Genomic DNA, 22268 nt, shown 5'->3' with positions numbered 1-22268 from the left:
ATTATCTGCGACAATAAAAGCATGATCAAGTTTTCTTGCCAATTAACAGAACCAGTCCAGTCCTCCTGTATACAGATTTGGGAGATATTTTAAAATTTTATTGCCTTTTAGTCCACTTTCACATTATTTTGATTACCATTAAAAATTAACATGAGTCCGGCCTCTGAAAATTTACATCTTATTCAAAAATTACAAATCTTTGGATAAGATTACAATCACAGATACAAATCTTGTTCAAAGAGTTGAAGTTATATATTTAATTATTTATATGACTTATTGTTATTATCGTTGCTAGAATATTTTATTTTGATAATTATATTTTACTTTTATTGGAGCTGGAATAATGATTGCAGTTTGTGTTTTCCAGCAGTTAATTAATTAAACTAAAAAAGTATTGCTTCTTATCATCTTTCGTTTTTTAATATAACCGTTACATGAAATTAATTCAGTTTCAGAATCCTTACTTCTTCAGAAATATTTGCAAGAAATTTCTGAAACAAAGTATACAAATGATTTCAAATGCTAAAAACTGAAAAATTCGAATAACTAGATAAATAATTATAAAATAATACAGCAAACAATTTTTAATGCCTAATCTTTTATACCTAATTCATTTTTAAAGCATCAACAGTCCAAGTCTTCTCAATTTTACTCACAAGATAAATATGTATTACTATTATTTTGGCGTGTGTTTTGGGGTTTGGCTGTATTATGAAACGCTAATACCACACAACGTAAATTGTTGGTACATCACATGATATTCTTCCGAGATGTGAAGAACACAAGTCCGGCCCACTCAGTCTCTTTCGTGCAAGGTCCAAAGAAGCCACTATTGAGATTGATGGAAGAAATTTTTTTTTTTTGTTAAAGTATATTTTGCCAAACAGATCTCTTCGAAATATCTGATATCACGTAATAGAAAATAAGGTAGAAAAGAAATCTCATAGTTTTCTGAATAGAAGCTCAACGTTAAGATAGGATAATCATTCTTTTTATAAATAACAGAGGTCGCTTTCAACACAAGTGCCTCAACAAATCACTTTGCTGTTAGTTTTCTATCGCTGATATCTGTCACCGTTTTTCCTTTATACAGAACATATGAAATTTTCCAAAACAGATAAATACGTCATCTTGAAAGACCCAAATAGAATAAAAGTATTGTTTTAAAGCTGAGAAATGTAAACTTAAAGTACATGGGCATTTGGCGTTAAAAACTATAAACGGCGAATCACTTTTCAAATTGTTCCCACCCAATATTATCGCCCTATATTATATTTAAAGAAATTAAATAGTGAAGAATCTGCATAAATGTATGTATATTCCTCGCACTGTAAAATAGCGTAACCTAAAGCCATTGAAATTTGGAATAACGTAATCTTCCATAGAATATGGGCATGTGGAAGCCCTAGTTTGAATTTGAAATTTGTTTTATTATCAATTTCTTGTTCAGAAACACTTCAACGTGTTATTGACCAAAACACTAAACGATTTGAAGCAAGTAGTGGCAACACTGTGCGAAAGAAAAACATTTTTATCTCCAGGGCACGAGACTCTGTATCGGAATTTCTAAAGATATACTCATTTAAAAATTATTTTGTGATATTGCTGTTGAACTGAGTTTCATGGTTTGAATACAAAGAACATGATATTTAAAAAATAAGGAAAACGTTAAAAAAGTAATTTAACGCAATTAAATTTTTAATTAATTTAAAATCTGAAACCTTTGAATTTTTTTTCTTACTGCTTTTAACCTTTTTTCCACTTTTCACTTCACCATATTTCTTCATTCGCCTCATATACTGGTGATTATTTTATTATCGGCACACATATGCAGTTTCCAGTGACATAATAATTGTTACTAACGCTGAATACTGTAATTTTTTTATTTCATTTTACGTAATATTGACTTTCATAGACTAACATGGTCTTTCGTTGTGTTTTGCATCGGAACGCATATATATTATACGAATCACAGCCAACTTATAAGGAGATTTTGAAGTATAGAAGATATTCCTCGTTGAAATCGTCTCTGTTAAAGACAAGTCTGAAAATGCGAATGTCGTCCGTTTTCAGACATACAAAGATAAATTTTGAAACATTTTAGAAAATTATCGAACAGTTTTGAATCGAGCATGAATAGTTATTCCTATAAGTTATTGTACAAAACTAAGCGGAGAGATTCCAGATGAACGTTAAAATAACCAAAGAAATAGTAGAGCAGGTATTAGTGCAATCGCGATGCGCATGTGAAGGGTCACAGAAATATGGCTTCACACTTAACCATTGCGGTCGCAGTTCAAAGCTGGCTTTCAGCATAATAAACCTCATACAAATGGCAACCACTTCAATCGAAATGAACATTAATTCATTATTTTCTCAAACTTCGAAAGTAACTCAAATTTTATGGGGTCTAATCATTGCCGCTGAATTTATTATAATGTTTTATGTATAAAATGTCAAACAAGTCAGCAAATTAACTCGATGTTGCTACCATTACTTTAATGTAGGGTTCTTCAACCCGTAGCCCGCTGAAGGTGTTTTAGTGGCCCCACATTTGAATTTGAAGAAACATTGAAGAATTTTTGATTTCAAGAAAACTTGCCTTGTCAGCTTTTTCTCGTAAAAAAAAATCCCTCCTATTCTTGATATTTAAAACATTTTATTGACATGCCTCATATTATTTGAGGTAAAATTTTCTGAAAATTACGAATTTTAGGCAGTTTGCCTTATTTGCAACGGCAGTGTATCTGTGATGAAGGAATACAACATTAAGAGATATGATACTAAGCGCAGTGACACACATTCTGCACTGGAAGGTCATTTTCGAAGTGATAAGGTGAGTGAATTAAAATCAAAACTAAATTTTCAGCAGTCTTTCTTCACCACAGCGAATAAAGAATATGAAAATAGTGTTCGTGTTAGTTACGTAATAGCAGAAAAATTGCTAAGGGTGGAAAACCATTTTCTTATGGAGAATTTCAAAAGAATGTCTTCAGAGTGCAGTTGATGTACTTTGGCTTTCGAGTCATATCGAATATTAGCTTGTCTGGTGTGACAGTAGCCAAGCGCATATAGGATCTCGCAAGAGATATATTCAGAAAATTAAAATGTAAATGCAAAAAATTTGAGTCTTATTCTGTAGCGATAGATGAATCGACAGATGCAACAATTTAGATATTGCACAAGTAACCATTTTTATTCGTTGCGTTGATAGAGACTTCACAATAGTAGAGGAATAAGCCAGAGTTGTTGCACTTAAAAGTACAATACGAGGAATGGATTTATATTCCAGTCTGACACAAACTTTGGATAAATGTAATGTTGACTTCGGTAATATATCTGCTATAACCACGGATGGTGCTACATCTATGACTGGAGACAAAATGAAATTAAGAACATTACTCATATCTCATATGAAGGCTAGTGGAAATAATACTATGATGATTTTCCACTGCATCATTCTTCAAGAAAATTTGTGCAAGAAGTTATTCTCAAACTTTGAACAATGTGATGAGTGTTGTTGTAAAAGTGGTTAATTTCATTCGGTCTAGAGGACTTAATCACAGGTAATTTGAACAGTTCTTGATTGATTTGGAAGCTGAATATGGTGATGTTGTGTATTATGTGGAAGTACCTTGGTTGAGGCCACTCTTGTTTGATCTTGTCCACTCTTGAAGAAAGATGCTTCAGCGTCTGTTTTGTTTGAAGAGCGAAATTCAACAATTCATGGAATCTAAAGGAAACTCTATTCACGAGTTCAGTGATGAGATATGGTTGAGAGACTTTGCATTTCTTGCAGACATTGCAGGTCATCTCAATGATATGAACTACCGCTTACAGGGAAAAGATCTACCTATATTAATTTAGAAGTCAAACAACGAAAATCAGCGTTATATTTTCAAATATCGCAGGACTAGTTTCGATGGTTTTACCGAACCATCATATTCAGCTGCAAAAGAGCAAATGAACGAGATAAGATATAATGACAACATAAGACAAGAAAAGCCAGGACAAGAAACAAGCTACCGGCGCCATCTGTTGAAGAAACCAGAACTAAAACATAATTTCTTTAAAGGCTGAAGGCAAGTGGATTGGAATCAGGGTCATTAACTAGAACAGAAAGATTTTTTTAATGTGAAATGCCTCTAGAAAATCCAGTTCACCAATGGAAGATGCTTTTTGAATAATTTTGGCAGCAGAAACATTTAAATTGTGATTTTCATACCAACAATGTTGGGCAACAGAAGACTTCTGTGTTTCCTTTTTCCTAACATATGCCTCATGTTCTTTAACGCGAAATTTTAAGGCTCTCTTAGTTTGGGCGATGTAATTTAAACCAAACTGGCAAGGAATCCTATAAATACCCCAGGAATTCATATCCGGAATGGGGTCCTTGAGTAAAGAACTCGGAATTTTATTGATCGGAGAATAAATGACCCGAAAGTCAATTTTCTGCAAAATACGTGCAACCTTATAGCCAATTGATGGAAAGAAGGGAATGGCAACGGAATTTTTATAATCTCCTAAAACAAGAGTGGGTTTTTTTGTGTGTTGAGATGAGAAGTTTTTAACTGCTTCATTAATAATGTTAGGTGAAAAGCCCCTGTCAATAGCTATCGCTTTTAAATAATTTAGTTCTTCATCAAAGGATAGTTTGGAGGAGCAAACTTGAAGAGCCCGGAAAACATAGGAATAAAATGAAGCTAACTTTTGTTTAGTCGGATGACATGATTTGAAGTGAGGTGGAAGGCTTCAGTAAACCGTAGTACTGAAGATGGATGTGTTTTGCGTGACTAGAGTGTCGAGAAACGGAAGAGATTTTCAAGTCTCAAGTTCAAAAGTGAATTGAATAGCAGGATCAATGGAATTCATTGTTGAAAGAACTTTATTTAAATCATCTTTATTACCTTCAAACAGGGTAAAAGTATCGTCTACTATATTTGTTCGACGTTTTATTGCGTCTTAATTAAAAGATCTACTTGTTCATAATCTTTGTTATATTGTAAAAAGCTTTTAATACAAAATTAATCCTCTGGGAAAGTCAATAGTTAAATAAGAATCCCACTCACTTTTCTAAAATTGGTGGAGTGTGCAAAGAACTCTACAGCGTGGAATACAAATAATTATGTACAATGCATTTCAAATTTCAATTCAAAAGCAGATTTTGTGATTTTCGTAAAAATGAAATTAGATTGTTCTCCTTACCATTTTCAGTAGACGTTGCAAGTGTTTCACCTGAACTTCAATTAGAATTTATAGATTTAGAGTGTGACTGCAGTAAAACACAAGTTTCTTGAAAATCCTACACTAATTAATTTTTATTCGAAGTACGTGACCGAAGACAAGTATCCAGGGAATTCGTAAACATACACACTTCTTGTCTTCTTTCTTTGGCAGTACCTACATATGTGAACAGCTCTGTAGTAAAATTAAAATCCTAAAATCGAAAACAAGAACACGGCTGACAAACAGACATTTGGAGGAAACTCAGCAAGACAGATTAAACCGGATATTGAAGCTCTAATCAAGCAAAAACAACATCAAATTTTACTTTAAAACTAAAGTATCTACCATATCCCGCCAGTAATGTAATTTGTTTTCTTTTTTTATTGTAAATGCATTTTGTAACATCGTTCCGTACAATCATCTTTACGCTTTTTTTTTTCATAGTTAAAAAAAAGTTCCAAAACGTTTTAATTCAATTTCCATTTGATGTTTTGGTTCCAAAAAGTCATATATATATATATATATATATATATATATGCAAATCTGTAACACTATATCTTTGGCTAGAATGAGTTATAGTCTTACAAAACAAAGCTCCCTTTTTTATAAATTTTCAGACTACACTATTTTTTTGTCAGACACGTGGCCCGCGGATCTTTATGAATTTATCCATGTGGCTCTCAGGCGTGAAATGTTGAAAACCCCTACTTTAATGAAAACATGAAATAATACAAAATTTTAATTTCTTAAATAAATGTTTGATTTTTCTTATCAGATATCATAAGTGACAGGCAGTGGCGGCTTGCCATATGGATCAGGCAAATGACTGATTTGCAAGTTCATCATTAGATGTGGGAATTAAAGCAAATATGTGGAAATATATTAGTAATTAATTTATCTAGCTTAATGAGCTGCATGAGGTCTTCAGGTGGAGAGGTAAAGTGTGATATTCTTTGGGGAGGAAATCCCATCAGTCATGAAGTTCGTAATTTCTTGATCCAGAGGGTTGTTAGCTGGAAAAACGTTTGGCTTGAACTGATTTTTGAGAGAGTTGGCAAACAGCTCTGCTTTTTCTTAATCAGTGCAAGCAGTATTCTTGTTTCTGGCAAATATTTTAAAATTTAATGGGGACAGCTAAAGGTTTTTCTTTGAAAGGAAATATAAGCAGTATTGATATTTGAAATCACTTTCAAACTTCTATACAGTTAAATGTTTGATATAAACACTCTATTCACTTCTCAACCCGTAGTAAACATGTTTCAGTCAAAGAAAAATAATCTGCGAAATTATTTTAATTGTAGATATTGGAAAAAGTAATTCTTCCATAAAACAAAAAATATTTTAGATTCCCATTTTTAATGACTTTACATGGAAAAGAACATTACCATCTTATAAAAGCATGTCATATATCAGTATAATATAAAAATTCACTTTCCTAGAAGGACATAAAATCTGCAAAAATTTCCAATGCTGTTATTTTATTTATTTTAGATATCATAGACCAAGAAGAAATTGCAGCATCTCAGATGCTCATTTAAATCGTGAAATCGTTTTTCCTAGAGAACTACAGTAGTCCCTGAATACAGTTGCAATACATTTTGCAACTGTATTAAAAAAAAATGGCACTCAAAAGTCAAATTTAGCATCATGTAAAACAAAAAAGTCTGTTTTTAGCATGCAAAAATTCCACAAAAATTCATAAATTCAATTCAACTCAATAGAAAAAGACTTTCATAAAGGATTTAAGAAAAATGTCTTATTTATGCAGTTAGGAAGCATCTTGTGTCAAATCATAGTCCTTTCTCAGCACAAGGGACAAAATTAATTTAATAACAAAGGAATTCTGGAATGCTTGTTGCTAGTTTATGAAAGATTCCCTATTAACGCAATTTGAAATTAACCAGGCCTTTTCTAAAAAGAGTTTGTTATTGAGAAAAGATGGAAAAATTACTATTCCAAACGTTTAGCTTATAAAAGAAAGCTGTTCATGAAAAGTACAAAAAGAAAAAGTTAAAATAAAGTATTAATTTTACCCAGGTCGCTCCTTGGAGGCACATTTTGTGTCTCAGTCCCAACTCGAGGGGACATCGGTGGTGTCTCCTCTGGATCCTCACATCACCTCCTACGCCACCAGGTTTTGAAACGACAGGGAGTCTAACATCCTGCCTGGCCTAAATTACACAGTATTATATTATAATTCGTTTAAACAGAAGAATTTGTAAAGAATACTGTTCAGCAATTGTAAAAACTACAATATGAATTATAATAACATTAATACATACTCTTTTCTTACAGAAATACTCAATGGATCAAGAAAATAGTTAGCATCATAGAAATTAGAGATGAATTTATTAGCCCAAATGGGCCAATAGTCTTGAAATGCAATTTTTATGTTATTTTACTTTAACACATTTACTAGCCTATGGCCATTCGAAAAAATACAAGATAATTATGTTTTAAAGTTATTTGGTCTCCTACTGATGAATAAACTAAGACATTAAGAAACAGATTAATAATATTAATAACAAAGCAATAGATTAATTTTTTTAACTTTTGAATATAATTCAGTTAAATAAAAATTCACAATATAGCTAATTTAAAACATTTAATTCATGCAGAATTATTTATAATATATATTTTCTCCCTTTTTAGGTATAACCATTGTTCCCATGTTAGTCTAAACGCATATTCATCTAGCTGCTAGCACAGACTCTTCATCTAGTAATGCTACCGAATGCCAAAGATTCATGTTACAATCTCGAAGCATAGGTCACTTCCATAACGTTCAATGAATGGTTTCTAAACATATTTGTCCCAGATGTCAAAAATTATTTAAGTAAAAAGGGATTGCCTTTTAAGACTCTTCTTTTAATTGAAAATGCGACTATTCATCTTCAAGATTTACAACACAAAAAATAGAAATTGTCTTTTTACCCAAAAAATACAACTTCCTTATTACAGCCATTGAATCAAGTAATAATTCCGACTTTTATGACATTGTATATCAAACAAACCTTTGGGTATATTTGAGAAAAAATGGAGAATGATGAATCTCTTACACTTATGGATGGCTTGGAAGAAATTTACAATCTTACATTGTGTTAAGCATGTTGGACTGCCATATACTGAGATTAAACAATCAATGCTCAACGCATGCTAGAAAGCAATATGGCTGGATGCTGCTAAAGATGAGAATGATAGATTTCCATTAGAGTATGAATATTCTCAGATCACTAAATTGGCCCAAACTATAGGAGGAGAAGGTTTTTGAGGATTTAGCTCAAGCACATATTGAAGAAAAAATGGTTGACGAAGAACTAAATGAGGATGAGTTAACATGATTCCCGAAACAAATAAACATGACGAAGACCAATTCGTACCAGCTGCATTCACAGCTAGAGTCATCAGCGTAGGACTTGAATTGGGAAGAAAATTAGGTATCATTTTTTGCAATATGACGCAAATGTTGAACGAGCTCTTCGATTCCAATAGCAGCTTAGTAAGAGTTTAAATCAATATGAGGATGTTTACAAAGATTTAGGGGAAAAAATGATAGTATTTGTTTATAAAGCATAATTTTAAGTTTTAATATTTTGGCAACATTGATAGTAAATTGTAAAATGAATAAGTTAAAAATGTATCTGGAAGACGGAGAGTTTCATTATAACTTTCAGAACATTAATGTTGTTTAGGCTTAACAAAATCGCCAATTTCTCTAAGAGAAAAATTAGACTTGTATTATAATTAGTGAATATAAATCAGAAAATATGGCATATAATATGATAAATTTGAGTCATACAGAAAAATTAAGTGATGATAATTATTTTATTTGGGCCAACAGAATTGAAAGTGAATTAAAAAGTTTAAAAATATGGAGAAGTATGATAGAAGCTGATGAACCAAAACCATATAAAAAGGATGATGTTAATTTCGAAAATGAAATAAAAACTTGGGAAATATGGGATGATAATAACGCGATAGCAAGAAATATAATGAATCAAACTATGACAGCTCCACAAGCGTTAAAACATGCGAATGAAAAGAACGCAAAGAAGTTATGGGAGAAAATCAAAAATGAAATGGCGGCAAGAAACAGACATTTCATTCATTTGGTGTATTTAATTATGGCAAAGCACAATAGGGCTATCTGCCTAAGAGGAGGGATGCCTTCGTGGAGAACTTTCTAAGGGAAACTGGCTCGTATACATGTTACACATGGGGAAAACCACGAAAACGCCCATGCAGCCAGCCCGTTCGCAGGATTCGAACCTCGGACCGAACTACCAGTGTTCAGCGACTTTACTGCTCGGCTGCTGGTGGGCCCACAGCAAGAACAGAAGATATTCAAATCAAATGTAGAATAGAATTAGTTCAACTGAAAATGACTCAAAATGAATCAGTAGATGATTATATGAATAGAGCTGTAATTCTAAAGTAAAAGTATTCAAGTTGGAGATGAAATAAGAGATAAAGAATTAATTTACTTCATACTAGAAGGACTTAGAAAGGAATTTGATGTTAAAATTATTAAAAGCAATAAAGAGAAAGATCTAGCTTCAATTAGACAAGCTTTAAAAGAAACAGAAGGAAAAAATAAACAAAGAGGAAAAGAAATAGAAGTAAGTTCTAAGGCAAAAGAAAACTGGATAAAATCGAAATATGAAAGAAGATGCTTTAATTGTGGAAAATTAGGACAATTAATAAAAGAATGTCGAAATAATAATAATATTATAAAATGCTTTTGCTGTGGAAAATTCGGCCACAAATCAACTGAATGTAAAATGAAAACTAAACAAGAACACCGACAGCAGAGAAATGTAACAAATAAAACTTATAGAATGTCAAGGAAAGAGAATATGAATCAGCTACATGCTTATTTGAAGTACCTAAGAAAATAGAAAGCACATATCTTAATCAAGATAGAAATGATGGAAAGAATAAAATAAATGAACAACAGAATAGAAAAATTAAATGGATTATTGATACAGGAGCCACATCTCACATGGCAACTAATAAAGAAATATTTACTCATTTCAAAGATGAAGAACGACAAATAATGACGGCTGAAAAAGGGGCCATGATCAAACAGAGTTGTATTGGTAACATTAAAATGCAAACTGATAGAAATAAGAACTGATAGAAAATGTTCTGCAAGTACCGAATTTAAGGGAAAATCTGCTGTCAGTATCAAAAATTGTAGATCATGATTTAAAAGTAATTTTTATCAAGAATAAAGCAGAAGTGATCATAAACAGGGAAACATTCTATATATAGCTAACAGAAATGGAAATAAATTTGAAGTTGAAGGAAATATTGTTGAAGAAGCTAAAATTAGTTATGTTAATGATGTACTATGGCATCAGAGACTAGGTCATATAAATTATCAAAGGCTGATAGAAATGAAAAAACACTCATCGGTCATTGGGTTAGAAAATGTAAAAATTTCTGAAAACAATTGTCAACCTTATACATTAGGTAAAATAACACAAACATCTTATAAAAGTGTGAAATTTAAGCAATCTGAAGATATTTTAGAATTATGGCACATAGATTTAGTTGGACCAATTAAGAAATCAATAGATGGAAGCTGTTATTTTTTAACAGTGGTAGATGATTACAGTAATTTCATATTTGTGATAACAATTGAGAAGAAGAGTGAACCTTGAGAAGCTCTAATCAAACTTATCATTCAAGTAGAAAGACATACAGGAAACAAACTAAAAAGAATTCGTAGTGATAATGGTAGTGAGTTTTTAGCTAAAAATATAAGTTTTTTTTTTTTTTTTTTTTTTGAAAAAATGGGAATTAAACATGAACTTACAACGCCTTATACTCTGGAAAGTAACGAAAAAGCTGAAGGTTTTAATCGTACTATAATTGAATCTGCTGGAACTATGTTAATTGATGCAGAATTACCGATAAAATTTTGGTCTGAAAGCGTTAAGGTAGCTGTACATGTGAATAACAGGAGTCACAAAAATGATAAAAGGTTTACACCATATGAACTATATAAAGAACGCAAGCCTAACAAGATTTGGATGTGAAGCATATGTTCATATAAGACGAGAGAAACATAGAAAGATGGATCTAAAAGCTAAAAAAGGAATTATGATAGGCTATAGCATGAAGAGAAAAGCATACAAAATTTATAGCCCTGAACTAAATAAAATTCAAGAAGTGAGGGATGTAAAATTTGATGAACAGAAACATAGATCACCTTTACTAAAAGAAAATTATTTAAAATTCGATAAAAATCAAATATTAGAAGAACTTATTATTTTTTATAAGAAACAAACTAATGGAAATGTAAATAATTCAGAAATAACTGACAGATACTATAGAGAAGATAATACAACAGATGAAGAAGCTGAGAAAATTTTGCCATCCAACAGTGATGATGAACACGATGATAACAATTCATTGGAAAAGCCAACCGAGTATCCACAAATAAATGAAGAACCTGAAAATGATAGTCATGGAAATTCTGTACAGAAAAGACCAGCACGAACTATGAAGCCCCCAGAAAAATTAAAAGATTCGTGAGAAAAAGTCGGGAGAAATATATTGTAAATCGGATTGGCGGGAGAGCGGTCGAAAATCGGGAGAGTTGGCAACTCTGCATTTCACAAGTGATTTCAATATACACATTCCAAAATTTTCCAAAAAGTTAATGTGCATTGGATGTACACGTATTATGATGTGTATTTTATAAACTATTTGTTATTCTTACTTATTCATTGCATTAAACAACAGTCTGTTTCTTATTCTATCTTACTGACACACACAGTTATACTTTATATTAGATAATTTTTATTTTTTGCCATTTACTGTTATGTTTAATGTTTATCAAAAGAAGCTTTAATGATATGCATGGACTGGTTAACAGACAAAAGCCCACAAAAAAAAGGCCCACTATGATAATTGACCATGCGACAAATACCCACAGCGATGAAAGCGCACATTGATAAAAGTCCACACAGATATAAGCACACGCCGATAAAAGGGGCTTATTTTTTTATTACTAAATCGTGTATTTATAATTTTAATTATAATAAATGGAGTACTCAAATCTGAATTTCAATGTTTCAAATATATGTCTAGTTTGTATTTTATCACTTCTTTATTTGTTTAATTTATTACATTGAAAGCAAACTTTATACTCTCTGATTAAGTGATTAGCTATAACGTTTGGATGATAAATCTGAAATTGCATTTTATTATTTATTTACTTATTTAACTTTGGTATGAGTATGTGAAAATGAAAAATATCATTGCGGAGTTTCTCACATGCCATTTTTAAGGTAATATGACTGAGATTAAATATAATTATGTTTCCTTATTAAAACCATTAACTTTTTAATTAAAAACACTTGAATTTTATTTTTAGTCCAAAGGGATTTGAATCCCGAAGGACTATTAGTTTCGTTTTGGCATTTTGCGTCGGACTCATAAACGTCGGTTCACTTTTCAAACTGTTGCCACAAAATGTTAGAGTCCTGCATTATATTTGAAGAAATTAAATAATGAAAAATCTGCATAAATGTATGTATATTTCTCGTATTGTGATAAAACAATGGTACATAGAGTCATCGAATTTTGAATAACGTAATCCTCCAACGAATATGAGCATGTGGAAGACCAAATTTGAAATTTGAAATTTGTTTTATGATCGATTTCCTATTTTTTAAAACTTTGACGAATTTTTGATTAACAAACTCAAGGATTTCAAAGCGAGCAATGGCAACGTTGTGCAGAAAAAACATTTTTATCTCCAGCGCGTGAGTCTCTGTATCGGAAATTCTAAAGATATGCTCGTTTTAAAACTACGAGTATTGTGCGATATTGCTGTTGCACTGGATCTTATGGTTTAAGTGCGAGGAACATGATATTTGATAAAGAAAGGTAACACACAAAATGTTAAAAAACGCCCCTTTGGACGTAATTTAAAATCTGAAACATTTCAGATTTTTTTTTTTTTTTTTAAATTTCTTTTTAGTTTTTCCTTTAGTTCATTTTAGTTCCTTTTTAGTTTAGGAATATTAAAACAGTTAAGCACAATGAAAACTTGGCTAAGAGATACTTTATTCTTTACTTTAGACTGAGCTTATTATCAAAGTTTAAACATATTTCTCACTGAAAGCTTTTTTGAATGTAACAATTATAATTTGGTGATTTTCTAGAAATAGTTTCTTTTCGACTTCAGAATAAATTAAAATTGTCAGCTGACACCCTGTCAAAAAAATGAATTCCAAATGTAACCTCTTAATCTTTAAACTACAGCAATTCGGAATAGTGTTTTTAATTTTTATTTTATTTATTTATTTATTTTGGGTGGGGATGGAACAACTCTCAGAAGTCAAATATGCTGATTTTAAAATTATTTTGGATATTGCTGTTGAACTGAATTTTATGGTTTAAGTGCGAAGAACACGATATTTAATAAATAAAGGCAACACACAAAATGTTAAAAAAACGCCCCTTAAATTACTTAAAAGTTGCATCTGCATGTGTGGAAGAGTGAATCATGAGAAAAGAAGTGAAATATTTGTTTATATTTGGTGAAAAATCGTCCACTGCAGCAACTATGCTTTAAATGAGAAGAGTGAAAACGCGAAAAATTATCACTATGATTGTATCGTTGACAGTTGTACCGCTGGGTAGGCCCAGGTTTAGATTTGTATTTAATAATGCGGACCCATAGTCCTCGAAAAAATCATAAGACTATGGGTCCGCATTATTAAATACAAATCTAAACCTGGGCCTACCCAGTGTTATAACTGTCAACGATACAATCATACACAGCGAGCGTGTCATAATACACCTCGCTGTGTTCAGGCGCGGCAGGAATCATATGGTACTATAGTGTCTGTTCTTTGTAAGATGTGCTGAAAATCACAGATCCCATCTCTGCTCTTTTAAGGGCACCCAAAATTATAATGCAAAGTGTATCCTATGCCTGGGACCGCACCTAGCATCCTCTATCTCTTGCCCACGCAGACCAGGAAATCTAAATAGTAACGATAACCACAATGAAGAAATAAAAAAATATTAAATATTCTGAAATGGAAAATATTCAAAGCAATGCTACCTCAGAAAACTCTCAAAAAAGTTATGACAGGTCACGTGATACTGCTAACCAATCTGAAAACACTAACTCATATGCAACTGAAGTTTAAAATAAAATAAATCCCATCAAAAATTCCAATTCTAATGCCAAAAAGGAACAATCCCGAGAAAAAATATAAATAACAGGCATGAACGACGTACAGGGGAAAACCTAGACAAATTCATAGCTTTCATGGCTTCAATATATGATCTTTATGATGACTTCTGTAATGCTAAATTTGTCACTGACAAAATGACTGTAGGATTTGAAGCACTCAGGATCTACAAAAATATCAATAATGACTAATACAAACAATTTCCAAAATTATTCAAATTTTAATAGACTAAACTACACCAAGATAATTTTCTACAATTGTGATGGTTTACTAAGGCAGCATTTACAAAATACTAAATTTTTGTTTGAAAACAACCTAGATATGATGTTACTCAATGAAACATCTCAAGCCCAATAAAAAATTCAAAGTTGCAAATTATGGAGTCTATAGAAATGATAAAATGCACAAAAGTGGAGGAGGTACAGCTATCATTGTAAAAAATTCTGTCAAACATACTGAATATCTTCTGCCAAATTTTTCTACAATAGAAGCTTGTGCCTGCCTTATCTAAAGCAATAATTATACTCCATATCTAATGGTTTCAGTGCACAAACCACCTCAAAAAATTATCAATACTGCCGAAATTGACTATATCTCCAACTTGGGATACCCTATCATCATTGCAGGTGATCTAAATTGCAAACACCCAGCATGGCACTCCAGACTTACTAACAGTAATGGAGTTAGATTGTATAATTATATGCAAAACTCTCCTATCAATATTCTAGCTACCACAGAGCCAACACACATTTCGGCTAATAATAACCACATCTCTTATGTTATAGACATACTTATTACCTGCAATATCCCTCAAATTCCAGACCTTATCAATATCACAGACCTGGACTCTGATCATAATCCCATTATGTTCATTTTGAATAATATTAAGCATTATATGCCCCCACAGCCTACTCAAGTAAACTCGACTGACTTTAAATATACTAGTTTAATATCTTATACAACAATATCTCTGCTGCAGCTAAAATGACTACTCCAGACTTAATAGAAGAAGCAACTACTAAATTTAACAATAAAATTCTGGATGCCATCAATAAAGCAACTAGAAATTCATCCAAAAAAGACTACTCCCTTCCTATCAATATTGTAGAAGAAATTAGAAACAAGAACAGATTAAGGAAGATCTGGCAGAGAACTAGAGACCAGAGAGATCATAATAATTATAAAAGATGTGACTACACAGTCAAAAAATTATGCTTTGAATTTAAAAAAGACAGCTGGAACGACTCTGTAGAAAACTTATCTCATACAGATCATTCTATCTTTGAATTTAAAAAAGACAGCTGGAACGACTCTGTAGAAAACTTATCTCATACAGATCATTCTGTTTGAAAATTAGCCAGAAAACTAAGAAATACCAACCAGAAAATTGGACCTATTGAGAACAACAACACAGTTATTTATCATCCTGTAGATATTGCCAATGAATTTGCAGATGTCTATGAAGAACAATTCAAAAATAACTTTTCGCATCCGGAAGACAACAACATTAAAGAACAAGTTCATAACTTTATTAATTCCAATAGGAGCACAGCTAATCCTCCTAACACTCCCTCTGAAGTATTCTATCTGATTAAGCATTTAAATCCTAAAAAAGCCAGCGGTTATGACAAAATTTCAAATACTGCCATACAGAATCTTCCTAAAAAAGCTATGATCTTTCTTGTCAACTTATTCAATGACAGCCTGAGGAATAATTACATCCCTAATGTCTGGAAAATTGCTACTATTATTGTCATTAAAAAACCTGGAAAGGACAAAAAATTAACCACAAGTTACACCATTTTCTCTTTTACCTACTATTTCCAAATTATTTGAAAAAATCATTCAAAAAAGATTGCAACAATATGCTCAAGATAATAGCATAATTTCTCCTTATCAGTTTGGCTTCAGGAAAAATTACTCCACCACTCACCAAGTCTCCCGCATCGTTGAAAAGATCGGTGAAGCCTTTAATAAAAAGGAAACAGTAGCTGCTCTTTTCCTCGATGTGGAAAAAGCATTTGACAAAGTTTGGCATACTGGCCTTATATTCAAACTTATTACCTACAATTTCCCTCCTGCTCTAATCATCATTATCTTCAATTATCTGCAAAACAGATACTTCCAAGTTAGAATCAACTCTGACTACTCAAACAAAAGAAAAATTAATGCTGGCGTCCCTCAGGGAGCAAATTTGGCTCCTTATCTCTACATTATTTATATAAATGATTTCCCAAATTATCCAGGTACTGAGTTAGCTCAGTATGCTGATAGTACTGCTATCTTTTCTAGATCCATCAACCTTACCTATGCTCAACACAAATTGCAAAATGCTGTTAATAATATCCAAGATTGACTCCAAAAATGGAAGATTAAAATTAATTCACAGGAAAGTACTAATATCATCTTCAAACGCACTAATAGAAGACCTGTATGCGATCATCTGTACATTAATAATCAACCGGTCAATACAGATAACTCAGTCAAATATCTTGGCATTAACCTAGATTCCAAACTTAATTTTAAAATTCATCCACAAGCTACCAAAGCCAAAACTATGCAAGCTTTTATGAGTGTATATTCAATAATCAATAGACACTCGAAACTGAGCATAAATACAAAAAAAATTATCTATTTACAACTCATAAGTCCTGTAATGCTTTACGGTTCGCCAGTGGGCAGCAGCAGCACGCACGAACAGAAAGCCTCTGCAAACATTGCAAAATAAAATCATAAGAACCATGCTGGGTGCTCCGTGGTTCGTAAGAAATGAAGTCCTACATAGACATATGAAAATTAACACAACTAACGAAGAAATATTAAAGACCGTCTATAAATTCTACAATAAAATCGAAAATCATCCCTCAAATCTCGTCAAAAACATGGGCAATTACGATTACATTATAGAACAGCCGTACAAAAGACCAAGGACAATTCATCACAATGTTCGTTGGTAACATATGTATATACTCATCATCGTATTTTATTATTTTATTATTCAGTATTTACTCAAGATTTTTGCTATACTTCAATTCTTTTGAACCTTGAATGAACTTTTATTGAAGGAATTACTTTATTTATCTGCAACTGTATTGGCCGATTAGCAGCTACACCTCTATACTCAAGTTATATTTTTCTTTAATCATCATGCATCAGCATCATCATACTGATATTTTTCTAAGTTTACTGATAATGTTAGAATACAATTCTATTCATCAGATTTGTAAATAGTCTATTATTTATTTTAATATAAAGCAAAATATGTCATCTTGAGCATCTCTCGACTCTGCCAATCAACATCACGGAAATAGCACACGTGACCAGCACCTCTGACTTACGTTAGTAAATTGAAATTACATCCCTGGCATAGATGTCACTTTTGTAATCAACATCTCGAATTAACACTGTGATTCAGGAATCTATTTTACTACTTACATGCATCCCTATGAGACAAGCACCAATACATTTCTAAGGCCTTTAATGGATAATATAACAGGTCAAGTAATACATTCCAATCAAACATTTTTTTAATGCAGTATTTTATCTGGTCTTTAAAAAATTCTGTATTAAAATGCTGCACAATTAGCTTTCTCTCACACAGAATTTCCCTTTGTTCGCTCTAAGCTTGATCTTTCGACCTGCGAGGAGAGGCCCACTAGCGGCCGAGCGGTAAAAGTTGCTGAACACTGGCAGTTCGGGCGAGGTTCGAATCCTCTAGCTGCATGCACATTCTCGTGGTTTTCCGCACGTGTAATGTGTATACGAGCCAGTTTCCCTTAGAAAGACCTCCACAAAGGCATCCCTTTCCTTAGGCAGATAGCTCTAGTGTGCTTTACCGTAATCTCAATACATCAATCAAAATCAACACCCTGCGGGAAGAAAGACTTCTGTCTGTCTTAGGTTGAAGCATAAACAGAAAACTTGCTGCTTAATATGTTGTGCGACTTTTAAAAAGTTCATACATGGACGATTAAATAATTATAATTTCTGTCTAATCACTTATTTAAGTAAATTACTAATCGAACGTAATCAACTTTTAGCTAACAGTTTATAATTTAATATTTCAAAGACCTTAGCGGGGACAAAGAGCTCTTTACGTTCAAACATAAAGAAAAGGTTTGCTTGTTACGACATGAACCTTTAAAAAGTCTAAACGTAATTTAGTTCTTAATTCTACAAACTGGAAAGGAACTAGATCGAAAGAAAACGCAGCCGATTTTTGTTTTATTCAGGGAGAATTGTTTATTTTTATTGCTTACAAATCTTGAGATATATCATATAAAGTCAAATAATTTCTTACATGGCTTTACCGCTTCTATCATGTTTAGCAACATTCAGTCATATAATCTTAAAAGTCTTCAATTCTGCCAGTTCCTTAATACAATTCATTTCAAATTGTATTTAGCTCACCAGAGGCAAAGCGGAAAAATAGGTGAAAACAGGTAGTTCGAACAGGGTTCATATCCTAGCTGCATCGCAGTTTCGTCGTTTTCTTCACATTTTTGGCTTGGTTTATTTGATTACGGCATAGCACACTACCTCAGTAAGGGCAGTGATACTTTCCTGGAGAAATGTCTAAGGAAAACTGACTCATACCCACGTTATGTATGGGGGAAAAGACGATAACGCCGATGCAGCCAGCCCGTTCGCCCAAAATTGAGTCCAGGTCAAACTACCAGCGTTCAGCGACTTTACTGCTGTACTGCTATGACCCGTTTTTCTCAACTATAAAGTGGCCGGGAGCCAGGAAAGGGGTATTGTCGTGACTTGCGATGTGGCGAATTTTGGTACTTAGTTATTACTTTTGTAACAGACAGCGCCACCACTTTTTCAAGTCATTTCATCACACAGTTGCCATTCGCCAATGTAACAGCCAATTAAAAAATATTCAGAACTACCTTTCAAATTTGCATAATAAGATTTATTCTTATTAAATATTAATATATATATATATATATATATATTTGTCTGTTTTGCAAAATATTTATTTCTTGTGCTGTGTTTTATATTACGGATAAGAAAATTTTCAGTGTACGAAAATACAAGTGTGAATTTTTTTTATTAAATTAGCTGGTTTAAGTATTTCACTGAATTATTTGGTATTAATATAACTGAAAGTGAGCTCCTAAATGTGATGGATATAGATAATATCAAGAACTTTACGCATATAGTGAATGAAACACACCCAATTTTGTACTGCTATATTTACTTGTCAAAATCTATTTCACTTCTTGTTGTAAGCACAGCATTAAAAAGTCTGATATGTAGACCACGACTTCCCTTGCGCGGAATATTAAATTATACGCACATTTTTTTTCTGCATTTCATTGAAACTTATTTCCTCTCTCATTAGAGATAGTTTTATCTATCAATTAATTCAATTCTCACTTTGCGACAAGACAAAAATACGTAAAACCTCAAAATAGCTTTATTGAAAATTGCAAAATATAGAGACTTGAAACACCAAATACAATTAAAACAATTAAAAAAAAACAATTTTTACAATTAAAATTATTGTTTCTACGCAAAAACAAGTAGTTATGCCAGCGAGAAGAAGGCAGATTTTTCGGTGCACAAAACTTTTACTTTGGGTCCCACTTGGCAAAAAGACACTAAAAGTGCAGAAACTGAATTCACTATTTCGCTAAGTTTCAAATGCAAACAAATATGGCAGCTATAGTAAAAAAAAAATTAGGCTTAGCCGCACTTAAAAAACTTTTAAATAGCTAATAATTCTACAACTATTGCATGCAGATTAACTAAAGGCATAAGAACTTTAACTGGGAGATAAGAACAACATAATTCAATCATTTTTAAAGCAAAACATGCACAATTTACCAATATATAAAAATTATTTTTAAAAAAAACTGAGCTCACGCAGCTGAGTTACAAAGTGGGTATATTTGCTTATTTATACACTTTTGGTGCAGCCGAATCCAACCAAAAAGGTAGGTGCACAACTACATGTTATATCATATACAAAATTTCAACGTTTTGAGTCTACTCGTTTTTGATTTATGCGAGCTACATACTTACATACGTACATCTAGACATCACAAAAAAATCTGTCCTGAATCCATTTTAAATCCTTTTTGCAAACCGTTTTGGGAAAAAGAGTCCTTTATTCTGTTCTTACCTACAGATGTCATGCAAAAACATCGTTCATTGTATCTGATAGCAGTTAATATATGGGTATTTTCATTGAAATATGATACCCGAAAATTTTCATGGCTGCGACACTTCTTACAAAAGTACAACTTACTTCGTTTGATTTACTTACAACTTACTTCGTTCACTGTCTGTCTCATTATTTACAACTTACTTCGTACAAGGAAGTAAAAAAGTGAGTTCTCAAATATCAGTAAATAATTAATTTTATTCCTTTTGTTCTTTCATATTATAATAGTTTATCATTTATCAGTACAAAAACTGAGGTAACTAAAAAATTAACTTTTTAGATATTTTTAGTATTTTTTCATTAACGTTATAAGGTATTTTCTCCCTCCTTTCTGCATGCCTTCGTGGTGTAACCGTAGCACACTCGGCGCGTATTCGAGAGGTGCAGGTTCAAGTTCCGGCGACTCCTTTGCACATTTTTCACAGCTCCTTTAAAATAACCTAATGACTCTACAGTGGCGCTCGAACTAAAATGTTGTGAACGATGATTCTTCACAACCAGGATTTAACGATCGGGTTTCCTAATTTCCATTTGCCCTTTAAAAGGGATAATGTATTTTCTCTCTCCTTCCAGTATGCCTTCGTGGTGTGACGGTTAGCACACTAGGCGCATATTCGAGAGGTTCAGGTTCGAGTCCTGGCAAAAGGCATTGCTCATTTTCAAAAATACCTCTCGGCGTATCATAAAAAAATAACCTAATAGATTCTAAAACGTAATTAATGAAAATCATTTCAACCCAAAATAGGATTTGCGTTAGTGAATTTTAGTTAAGAATAGTGGCTCCCCACTATTCTGAATATTATTGGAATAATTTAAAGATTAAATCCGATAGTATCTTAAGATGGTTTTGCAATCAGAAAACAAACTCATATTGATTCATCCTTATTTTCTTTACAAATGCCGAATATCTGTTTGCAAGTCTAATCTGTTTTCAAATCAAATGCCGAATATCTGTTTTCTATTTGAACTTGATCAAATAGTGTGTTAGTGTTTACTTCAAAAGATAATATTATGCATTGATTAACATTTCCTCTAACTTCTTTTTAACTAAGGTTGCCTATGAGCAACCCCTTTAATTCTGACTCGCAGCTTTTATTTTTAGGTCAGGATATGAATGTAATGTTAAGGCCAGGATATGAACGTCGGAAGGTTAAGGATATGAACCTTTAAACAATAGGATTTCTTTTGAAGCACAGCGGCATGACAATGATCAATAATCTTAGCATCACTAAGAATAATTTTCTGGGTTCTCATACTGAAATTTTCCCAGAGTATTAAAAGTTGTAAATGAAAACGTAAGCATATTATAAAGGAAAATGTAGCCGAAAAATGCTGTGACTGCTATTTAACTCTAAAGAGGGGTTATCAAAGAGAAAATGAGAATTAATATTGATTAAAATTGCATTTTAGGTAATTATTACTGATTATAATAGACTGCAATGTTTGAATATGAATTCTTTGAATATTTTTTTAAAAAATTATGATTGCGAAAATAGAAAAATAGTTTCTTGGATTGATTCCTTTCTCACAGAAGCCAGATGAATTCTGTTTTACTTAATGAAAACTAAAATTTATTTGCATATTAATCTGTCCTCTGTGAGCACTTTATTTCAGTGATCTCTATTAATCTGCCATTTGTTTTT

General features: G+C 32.2%; 1 protein-coding gene and 1 long non-coding RNA gene across 5 annotated transcripts in view; one reads left to right on the top strand and one right to left on the bottom strand.

The window, feature by feature from the left end:
• Positions 1 to 22268, bottom strand: part of LOC118180638 (uncharacterized) — a 141355-nt gene that overhangs the window by 94161 nt on the left and 24926 nt on the right. The window contains exon 3 of one of the 2 annotated variants that reach the window (XM_085825833.1): positions 7260 to 7397. The exons of the other annotated variant lie outside the window; for it this stretch is intronic. Coding sequence (XP_085681959.1) covers positions 7260 to 7397 — 138 coding nt within the window. The remainder of the gene's footprint in view (positions 1 to 7259; positions 7398 to 22268) is intronic. 2 annotated transcript variants of the gene reach the window in all.
• LOC146995195 (uncharacterized) overlaps positions 12986 to 22268 on the top strand; it is a 567507-nt gene continuing 558224 nt past the window's right edge. For all 3 annotated transcript variants that reach the window (XR_015043637.1, XR_015043636.1, XR_015043635.1), the window contains exon 1: positions 12986 to 13128. This is a non-coding gene — a long non-coding RNA (uncharacterized LOC146995195). The remainder of the gene's footprint in view (positions 13129 to 22268) is intronic.

Source organism: Stegodyphus dumicola, chromosome 10 (assembly GCF_044657685.1).
Source record: "Stegodyphus dumicola isolate Sdum_Otavi_A_Nest chromosome 10, ASM4465768v1".
In the NCBI taxonomy this organism is placed as follows: Eukaryota; Metazoa; Arthropoda; class Arachnida; order Araneae; family Eresidae; genus Stegodyphus; species Stegodyphus dumicola.
This window is presented reverse-complemented; position numbering and strand designations above follow the sequence as displayed.